Below are 9,715 nucleotides of genomic sequence, written 5' to 3' on the forward strand. Positions count from 1 at the left end.
CCTGACGGCCACGCCCGCGCCCGCAGTGGCATCCAGCTGGCAGGTGTCGTCCTTCAGCGAGACCAAGGCCCAGCAGATCCTGCAGCAGAAGCCGGCCCAGTACCTGCGCTTCAACCAGCACCAGCTGTCCCGCATCTATCCGTCCTCCTACCGCGTGGACTCCAGCAACTACAACCCGCAGCCCTTCTGGAACGCAGGCTGCCAGATGGGTGGGTGCGAGGGCCGGGGACCGGGGGCCAGGGGGTTGTGGCCAGGGCTCTGCCTGCGTTTCCCTCTCTCTTCGGCTTTTGACCTGCGCGGTGTCCCGCCAATGTCGCCAGCCTGGCACAGAGGTGGGGTCCTTGGTCCTCGGGGTGCCTGGGGGCTAGGGGAGCGGGCCTTCTGCCGGGACGTGTGGCCCGGGTTGTGCACAATCCTCCTCAACCTCCGGGCCCCCGCTTGTGTCCGCGATCGCCAGCCTCACAGGCCGCGGTGCCGGGCTGGCGGGAGGTCATGGCCAGGAGCTGACTGGCCGCCTTGCGTCCCCGCCTGCAGTTGCCCTGAACTACCAGTCGGAGGGGCGGATGCTGCAGCTGAACCGGGCCAAGTTCAGCGCCAACGGCAACTGTGGCTACGTGCTCAAGCCCCAGAGCATGTGCCAGGGTGAGGCCCTGGGGACCCCCGGACACAGGGACAGGGCTGACCAGGGTGGCAGGGGGTCACGCTGGCACTGACACCCTGGCCGGGCCTGGGAGGGGCCTCCGTAGGAGCCACCCTCCTCCTCCTCCCCCGGACACTTCCATTTGCTCCCTGCGCTGAAAAGACCTGGGTTTCCTCCTGTGGGATCCTACCCTCCTCCCACGCCCTCCTGGCTTCTCCGGTGCTCATTGTCTCGCAGTGTCAGCTGACACAGGCTCCAGCTGCCCAGTCACCAGGACCCCTCACCCTCCACCTGGCCCTGGTCCCCTACCCGCCATGCTCCCAGGCTCCAAGCCTCCCACCCAGAGGTGGGGTGGCCCTGCACGCACGCTCAGCCCCCCTTGTTCACTGACACAAGGGGACGAGCCCATGTCACAGGATGGCACCAAGGCGACCAGCGTACAGGTCCCAGGGCCTCCCCTTCCTCCCGGGCTGGGGTCCCGCCCAGGAAGTGGGGGAGGGAGCAGGTGTGCCATGCAGCTCCTGCGGGTGGGGGTCTTGCCTGGCCGGTCAGCCTTGTGCCCCACCCCCTCAGGCATCTTCAACCCCAACTCCGAAGACCCCCTGCCCGGGCAGCTCAAGAAGCAGCTGGTGCTTCGGATCATCAGTGGGCAGCAGCTCCCCAAGCCGCGGGACTCGATGCTGGGGGACCGAGGGGAGGTAGGAGGGCTGCCTGGACGGGGGCCGGGAGGGGGCCGAGCAGCGGCCTGGCCCTGGTGCCACCCTGTCCTCTGCACAGATCATCGACCCCTTCGTGGAGGTGGAGGTCATCGGGCTCCCTGTGGACTGCAGCAAGGAGCAGACCCGCGTGGTGGATGACAATGGTGAGGGCCCGCGTGCAGGCACCCACGAGCCAGCCTGTGCCCGGAGCTGCTTCACAGCTGCCATGCTGGCAGTGCCAGTCTGCCTGGGGACAGAAGGGGGCCAGGGCCACTTCCTGTGACCTGAATAACCATCCAGGCTGTGCCCTTGGCTGGAGACCTGGTGACTGCCCCTTGGGCCCCAGGGGTTGCTCCCCTCAGCCAAGTGGAGGAGGGTGTGGGCCCAGGTAGCCTCCAGGCTACAGCTGGGGTGGGAGGTGACACCTCCTCCTGGTGGCCTCCAGGATTCAACCCCATGTGGGAGGAGACCCTGGTGTTCATGGTGCACATGCCCGAAATTGCCCTGGTGCGCTTCCTTGTCTGGGACCATGATCCCATCGGGCGAGACTTCATCGGCCAGAGGACACTGGCCTTCAGCAGCATGATGCCAGGTGGGCAGGGGGCCAGCGGGGTGGGGGAGGGTGGAGCCCCAGGCCCATGTCCCACAGAGACCAGCTTCTCCTGCAAAAGCCAGCATCCTTCACCCAGTGTCCCCCAAAGAGACCAGTGTCTCCCATAGAAACCAGTGTCCCTGCAGGCCAGCTGAGGGACCCGGGGCAGGGTGGGGATCAGCCTCCTGTGAGTTGGCTTCTGCCATAGGTGGGCCTGAGGACACAGAGGGAGCTGAGGAGGGGGGAGAAAGGCTACGGACACTTAGTGGACAGGGGAGGGGAGGGGAGCTCAGGCTGGGAAACCCCACCCCCAGGAAGAGGGAGAGGGCTCTGTAGGCCAGACCATCACCGGCAGGCTTCCTGGAGGAGGCAGCGTCCCCAGGACTGGGCTCATGGGTTGTATGCAGAACCTTGGGCCTTGGAGTGGAGTGTGGGGGTGGAGTGAGCTGTGACCCGGGCCGTTTCAGGCTATCGGCACGTGTATCTGGAGGGGATGGAAGAAGCCTCCATCTTTGTCCACGTGGCCATCAGTGACATCAGCGGTAAGGTGAGTGCCACCTGCAGGGCCACCTGCACCACCCCAGCCGTGACCCCAGGGCCAGGAGTTCTAGTGGTTTCCTCGCTGGGCCTGTTCTCCACCTGTGGAATGGGTGATGGGGGCACCTGAGCTTTGTGTCCTGGGCGGCTCTGGGCACCAGGAGATGGATGTCCTGGCCCTTCCTGAGGCCCCTGGCTACCCTCCCATCTGTCTCCTGAGCCTCCCTTCTACTCCTCAGGGCCCCCGGCTCTCCTTCCCTCTTCGGGAGGCATCTGCCTGGCTTTGCCCCACTGTCTCCCACCCTACTCTCCTGCACATGTGCCTCTGCCCCTGGCCGGGTCTCCTTTCTTTTTCCCGGTCTGCAGAGCCCAGGGGTCCCAGGTCCCATGTTGGAGCCCAGGCAGGTGCACAGGGGGTCCCCCCAGGCCCCAGCACTAACCGTCTCTCTCCCGCCACGCTCCACGGGCCGAGCTGCCGGCCGGCCGGACGCGGGCTCCGCAGGCCTCCCAGCTCTCCGTCGTCTGTCGTCCGTCCGTCCGTCCGTCCGTCTGTCTGTCCTGTGTCTGCGGTCTCCACGAGCTCCGTGCCCCGCTGTCCGGCCTCACAGCCTTCACTCTGTCTCTTTGGTCTTGCAGTGGGCTCTCTATGTCCCAAGTCTGCCTTTAGAAGCTCAGCCCTGTTAGGAGCTCGCAGGTATCCCCAGCGCAGGGCACGTAGCCTGCCACCCACCCGCATGCTCAGGCCGGCCCATTAGCATCCGTGACTCCCAGTACCACTGCGGAGACTGTCCGCTCATGTGACATGGATCGTGATGTTGTTCTGGGGCCCTGGGTCCCTCGGGCCATCCTCAGCCACAGAGCAGCATTTAGGAAGCAGGTCCAGGACTTTGGCCAGGCCTCCCGTGCACCCTCCCCACCTCCTGTGTCCTGTCTCCAGCTGCAAGCTCTCCCAGGGCCCCTCACCCTTCCCCCTGCCTCCCTCTCTGCACTCCTCATGTGCCCCTGACTCCGTCCATCCGTGCCCCTGATGCCCAGTACCGGGTGGGGGGGTCCCAGGGACCAGGAGCTCGGAGCCTGTGTCCTGGACCTTCTTCTAAATGACTCCAGCCAACCTCGGCCAAATGGCTCTGCATTTGGGACCTTGAATCTGGAAGCCAATTCAAGTGCTGGCCACTCTCCCGCCTCTGTCCAAAGTGCCCCTGTGTCACTGGGGGGCAGTGGCTGCTGTTGGGGTGTCTGCATGTGAGGACCCTTCTGAGCTGTAGCTGCTGGCCTCTAGTACTTGCCAGCTGGTCCCGGGGACCCGCAGGGAGGCTTCCGGGAGAGGCCTTGCAGGGACCTTCTGGGCCTGGCTGTCCAGGAAGGCCCTAGGCCAGTAGCAGTTCAGGGGGCATGGAACTGGCGTGAACCCTGCCCTCGGGCCATATGCACAGAAAGGAGGGTGAGGCTGGGAAAGACTGCCTGGCAGGAGTCAGGGAAGACTTTCTGGAAGAAGAAGCACCTCCAGGGCAGTGGGCAGGGCGGGGGCATGGAGGGCAGACCGTTGGCCTGCACCTGGCTGCGCTTGCTTCCCGGGCCTGCAGTGCTGGGGGCGGGGCCACATGCCCTGGCGGTGGTGCCCGCTTCCATCTGGGTCTCAGTCTGTCTTCTCTCCACGCCAGCACCACCCTGCGGGCACCACCTGCCAGAGTCGGGCCCATGGGGCCTGTGACAGGTGCACAGTGTGGTGGCACAGGGTCCAGGTTCCGAGGTCTCTGCTTGGGAGAACCCTGGGGGGTCCTGTCTGCCCTAAGACCTACAGACCCTGCAGAGCACCTGCTGGCTCCACCCTGCGCAGACAGGGCCCAACCCTGGCCGGTGGTGAGACCACAGCAGCCTCTGTTTCTGGTAGAGGTGTCCTGGAGACCGTCTCGGTGCACACAGCCCTGAGAGGCCCAACCCCGGCATGCCTATGGGGCCCTCAGCTAGCCCACCCAGGTCACGGCCTGCCAGAGTCAGCTGGGCTGGGCAGGGCAGTCCCTGGCCCCCAGTGATGTGGGCTGCTTCTCTTGCAGGTCAAGCAGGCTCTAGGCCTAAAAGGCCTGTTCCTCCGAGGCCCAAAGCCCGGCTCCCTGGACAGTCATGCTGCTGGGCGGCCCCCTCCCCGGCCCTCTGTTAGCCAACGGCTCCTGAGGCGCACGGCCAGTGCCCCGGCCAAGAGCCAGAAGCCAGGCCACAAGGCCTTCCCGGAGCTGGTCCTGGGCACACAGGATGCGGGCTCCGAGGGGGAGGCCCTTGACGTGGCACCCCCCAGCCCTCGGCCAGCTCCGGAGGCCCCAGCCCGGGAGGAGCCCGGAGGCCGCAGCCCCCGAGGTAAGGTGTTGGTGGAGAGGAGCCCTGGGCAGGGGCGGCCCCTGCGTGCCCCCGAGGGCCCTGGGCCTGCCGGGATGGCTGCCGCCTGCATGAAGTGCGTGGTGGGCACCTGCTCCGGTGAGGATGCCGAGGGCCTGCGGAAGGGGCGGCCACCCAGCCCGGGGCCCTCCGGCGGGCACGTGACCATCAGCCAGCAGCCCCGTGCCCGGGCAGAATTGCTGGGGGCCCCCCACGAGGCCCCAGGCAGAAGCAGCAGAGGGGCCCCTGAGGGTCCAGGTGGCGGCTGCTCCGTGTCCTCCTACGCCGGCAGCCCGGGCAGCCCCGAGGTGGCCCTGCACTGGCCTGAGGGTGCCCGCAGGCAGGCGGGGCCCCTGCAGAGGGAGATGAATGCCTTGTTCGTTCAAAAGCTGGAGGAGATTAGGAGTAAATCCCCCATGCTGTTCACCGGTAAGACCAGGAGCTCCTCCAGCGTCCCCGTGGCATCCCAGCCCCTCCGCATGGCCTGCCCGGTGTCCCCGCTGTGCTTCCATGTCCAGAACCAGCGTCTCGTGTGCTCGGCACCTGCATTTCCCTTTGCTCCGTCGGCTTGTCCTGCGGGCCCCCAGCCTCCAGCTCCTGCCTGACCGAGACTGACCCCCGGGCCTCCTGCTCTTGGAGGCCCCTCCCTCCCCGAGGGCCTGGGGAAGGGAGAGCAGGTCCTGCCGCAGCTGCCCTCACCCCGGAGTATCCCACCCTGGGTGGGGACTGAAGCCAGGCTGTGCTCCCTGAGGCCTGCAGTCCGGAGTGAGGCTGTCGGAAACCAGCCGACCCCTTCTAGCCCTCCCTGGCCTGGCTGCTCCTGCCGGTCTTCCTAGGATCTGGGGGCACTGTCCAGCTCCCCCTGGCCTCCCTCCATGGCCAGGCTGCAGGTGTCCAGGCCCCTGGCCCTGCACCACAGTCCTCCTGGAAGGTGGCCCGATGCCCCCAGACTCCTGGCTGGTGCCCAGAGCCCTGACGTTGGGGCTCGGAGTCTGCAGATTACATGCGCACCTCGGCCCTGGGGATTCATGTATGGCCTGAATTTGCGCTGAGCGGCCCTGCTCCGGAGCCCCGTCCGGGGCTGGTGACAGAGCACTTTGTCATGGGGGGGAGGACCCCAGCCAGGGGGAGGGGTGGAAGGTGAGGTCCTGCTCCCCTCCCCGCACCTGCCCTTGCTGTCCGTCTGTCCACCGGCCAGCCTCCCCCCTTGCTGACCATTCTGTTCTTCTTTCTGTCCCCATGCTGCCTCCGTAGTTAGGGACTGAGAGCAGCCACGTGCCAGGTAACGCGCCTGGCCCCCCGTGGTCCCTGTGCTGCCCCGGCCCCGAGAACCTGGCGGCAGCAGAGCGGAGCTCAGGATGCAGGGCCACTGTGCCCTGGGCAGGGGCCTGGTCGCCGGGGGGTCCTGCGGGCACGGGGCCCTGGGCCCCACCCCGACGCACGCCTCTCCCTCTCCCCCACAGACACCCGCTCCCCCATGCAGAGGTCCGTCTCCTCCCTGTGCAGCCTGGAAACCATCGCGGAGGAGCCAGCCCTGGGCCCCGGCCCCCCACCTCCGCTGGCCACCCCGCCCAGCCCCTCCCAGGGAGGGCCCTGGTGCTCCACAAGCCCAGGAGCCAAAGCAGAGCGCCCCCCAGGGGCGGCTCTGGGAGCCTCCGTGCCCCTCCGGCTCAGGACTGGGAGCCAGGGCAACACAGAACTGGCCCCCAACAGCAGGCAGCAGGCGTGCAAGGGTGGGGGCCCCAGTGGGGCCAGTGAGGGGGTTCCCAGCAGCCAGATGGACAGCAGGGGCCACCCCCAGGCCCTGGGCCATCTGCCCTTGGTCAGAAGGGCCAAGAGTGAGGGGCAGGTGCCCTCGGAGCCCCTGGGTGGAGGACGGCCCCTGGCCGGGCCCTCCCCTGCGCTGTACTCGGACGCCACGGGCGGAGACCGGCTATGGCAGCGGCTGGAGCCAGGCAGCCACCCGGACAGCATGTCCTCATTCTCCAGCCTGTCGTCCAGTGACACGGTCATCGACCTCTCGCTGCCAGGTCTGGGCCTGGGCCTGGGCCTGGGCCTGGGCCGGGAGAGCCCCTCGGGGGTCCCGGCTGGACGCCCGCCCCTGCGGCCCTGCTCGGCCTCAGCTGGCCACCTGGATTTCCTCTCTGTGACCAAGAGCAAATCCAACCCCAACCTGCGGGCCGCAGGCCAGTTCCCTGCAGCCCCGGATGAGCTTCGGCCGCGGCCCCTGGCCCCTCAGCCACCCTGGGGCTGCCTCCCCCTGGCCGGCCTCAGGGACTGCCCCGGGTCAGCCAAGTCCAAGAGCCTAGGGGACCTGACCGCTGACGACTTTGCCCCCCGCGTCGAGGGCCTGGGTAGAAGCCTGGGCTGCTGCCTGGGCCCGGCTGGGGAGGGGCCGGCGGGGCGGGTGGCACGGCGGGACCCCCTGACGGAGCAGCTGCGCTGGCTCACAGGGTTCCAGCAGGCGGGAGACATCACATCACCCACCAGCCTGGGCCCAGCCGGGGAGGTGGCAGCGGGGGGCTCTGGCTTCCTGCGCCGCTCCTCCCGCAGCCAGAGCCGGGTGCGCGCCATCGCCAGCCGGGCCCGCCAGGCCCAAGAGCGGCAGCAGCGGCGGCAGGGCCCTCGGGGACTCCCGGAGGGGGAGCGGGGCACCCCTGAGGGCGCCTGCTCTGTGGGCCAGGAGGGCTTCGGGGATGCGCCAGCCCCTAAGAGCGCCACCGGCCTCCTGCTCAGACTCTGACCCAGCGCCAACGCGGCTTCAGCCGTCCTCCCCGCGCCCAGCGGCCGGGGGTCCCGTGTTTGCTCAGGACATGGAGTGCGCTGGTCCCTGAAGCTGTGTGCCCCTTGGTGCCCCTTTTCTCTGCCCCCGGCCTCTTCTGGGAGGAAGGAAGTCCCCCCCTCCCCCCCCGCCGCCGGCAAAGTTTTCACAGCGTTTTAAGATGTATACATAGAGAGATATTTAAATTTTTAGAGACAAAGCTTCTACTACATTAAAATGGTGCCGAGTCCTCGCATTTCCCTGGTCTTTAGCCATGTGGGTGCGTGTGGGTGCATGTGGGTGGGTCGGCCCTGTCCCGCCGTGGGTGCCCTGAGCTGCCCAGCTGTGCTTGGCTTGTTCTGCACGAACCTGCTTTATACGGACATTCTAGACTGTAAATCCCAAGCATGACTCCAATAAACAGCTTCAAGCTGGCTCTGTGTGGGACCAACCGACCGCCTGCCTGCAGCCCCCTCCGTGGCCTTGAACTCAATGTTCCTGGGTCTGCAAGGCCCAGAGGGAGCCCCTGACCTCTGCCCACAGAGGACTTAGCTGGACTGGCCCCCGGGACAGGGTCACAGACCCCCGCATACACCCCTGCTCTTTCCCACCCCCACCCTTGGGGCAGACCCTGGCCTGGCAGGGACACAGCCCCCACCCCCGACCCTGCTGCCTCATCTGTCTCAACACCGGGGTCAAGGACTGGACCTCCCTGGAAAGGGAAGGACCTTCCCTGGGGTGCTGGCCAGGCCACAGGGTGTCTGTGCCAGAGCCGGTCCCTCTGCCCCTTCCCCCACCTCTGCTCTGGGCAATTCTCTCTGTGCCACAGGCAGTGGGCTCGGGCAGCCCCCCAGCTCAGCTCCAGGCAGCCCTGGCCCCACCACAGGGAGAAGCCCTCCGGGCAGGGGCCCTCTGGAAGTGGGTGCACAGGCACCTCGGCTGGAAGCCCCCAGGAAGGCTGGAGGTGCTCTCCCTCGCTGTGGCCCTCTGTAGGCCCCAGGGACCTGCGCTGTCCACTTGCCCCAACTCAGCAAAGGCCTGGGTGAGGGGTGTCTGCTGGTCCCACCAACCCCTCCACCTCGGGTCTGGGAGCATCTGCGTGGGGGGAGCCATGGCCCAAACCCAGAAATGATAGCAGCCGGCCTTTAGGGGCTGCGAGACTCAGGTGAAGGGGTGAGGGTGCTGACTGCCAGGAAGGGGGCCGGAAGGGGCCTTGGCCTGGGAATCTGAGCACTGAGTCAGGGGGTTGACTGCAGGGTTCCTGGGGTAGTGCCCCACCTTCTCATGGGAAATGGGGGTCAGCCCTGGCCCAGCCCTTGGGGGGCCTTGCCTCCTGTCACTCGGTTACATTCTAGGGGCTGGTCTCAGCAGCCAGGGGACCAGAGCCTTCCTGCTCCAGTGGGAAAGGGACAAGGGTGTCATGGGAGGGGTCCCTGGGGACCCATGCTTAGCACCCTGGTGCCCCCCTCACGGCGTAGCCCCTGCAGGCTCCCCTGGCCTCTGTCCGGCACTCAGGGAAGTGGTGTGGTCACCTCTCAAGCACCAGACCCGGGCAGCTGGGGGCTCTGGAGATCTCCTGGATATCTGGGCCTGGCCCTCTCTGCACCAGGGGACCCCAGACCAGCCAAGCCAGTGCCCTTTCACCACCAGGGAGCAGACAACAGAGGGCAGCTGGGCAAGGAAGAGCCTTGGAGGGCTACACAGGGAGTCACAGGTTGCTGAGCCCTGCAGTGGTGCAGAGTCGAAGGGGGGGTGGCAGGGCAGGGTCAAGGGGAGGGGACTTTCAAGGTCACCTACTGGACAGGCCAGCCTGGGCTCTCCAGCTGGCTGGGGCCCCTGGTGGCTGCCTGAGGGAGGGCCAGGCCTGGCTCTGTGACCAGAGCAGCTGCTTTGGAGTCCTGGGGTGGTGTGGGAGCCACTGGCAGGCAGGGCTGGGGGTGCGATGCAGTAGGGGCACAACACGCTGGGTAAGCGGGAGGGGCTGGTATGCTGCAGGAGGGGTGGGAGGTGGGGGGCAGCAATGGGGGCGACTCCAGGCCCTGTTCCGTTGCCCTGGGGGCACTGCAGGTGCAACTGCCCAGCAAAGCCACCTGGAAGGGGGTCCAGGGTACCCAGAT

General features: G+C 67.3%; 1 protein-coding gene across 1 annotated transcript in view; it reads left to right on the forward strand.

The window, feature by feature from the left end:
• Window positions 1-7,580, forward strand: part of PLCH2 (phospholipase C eta 2) — a gene marked incomplete at both ends in the record, with an annotated part of 30,034 nt that extends 22,454 nt beyond the window's left edge. Inside the window, 8 exon segments of the mRNA XM_081143548.1 lie at window positions 27-209; window positions 535-642; window positions 1,214-1,338; window positions 1,418-1,502; window positions 1,784-1,930; window positions 2,398-2,477; window positions 4,522-4,819; window positions 6,301-7,580. Coding sequence (XP_080999674.1) covers window positions 27-209; window positions 535-642; window positions 1,214-1,338; window positions 1,418-1,502; window positions 1,784-1,930; window positions 2,398-2,477; window positions 4,522-4,819; window positions 6,301-7,580 — 2,306 coding nt within the window.
• Window positions 7,581-9,715: the final 2,135 nt, after the last annotated feature.

Source organism: Miniopterus schreibersii, assembly GCF_964146895.1.
Source record: "Miniopterus schreibersii genome assembly, chromosome: 8".
NCBI lineage: Eukaryota > Metazoa > Chordata > Mammalia > Chiroptera > Miniopteridae > Miniopterus > Miniopterus schreibersii.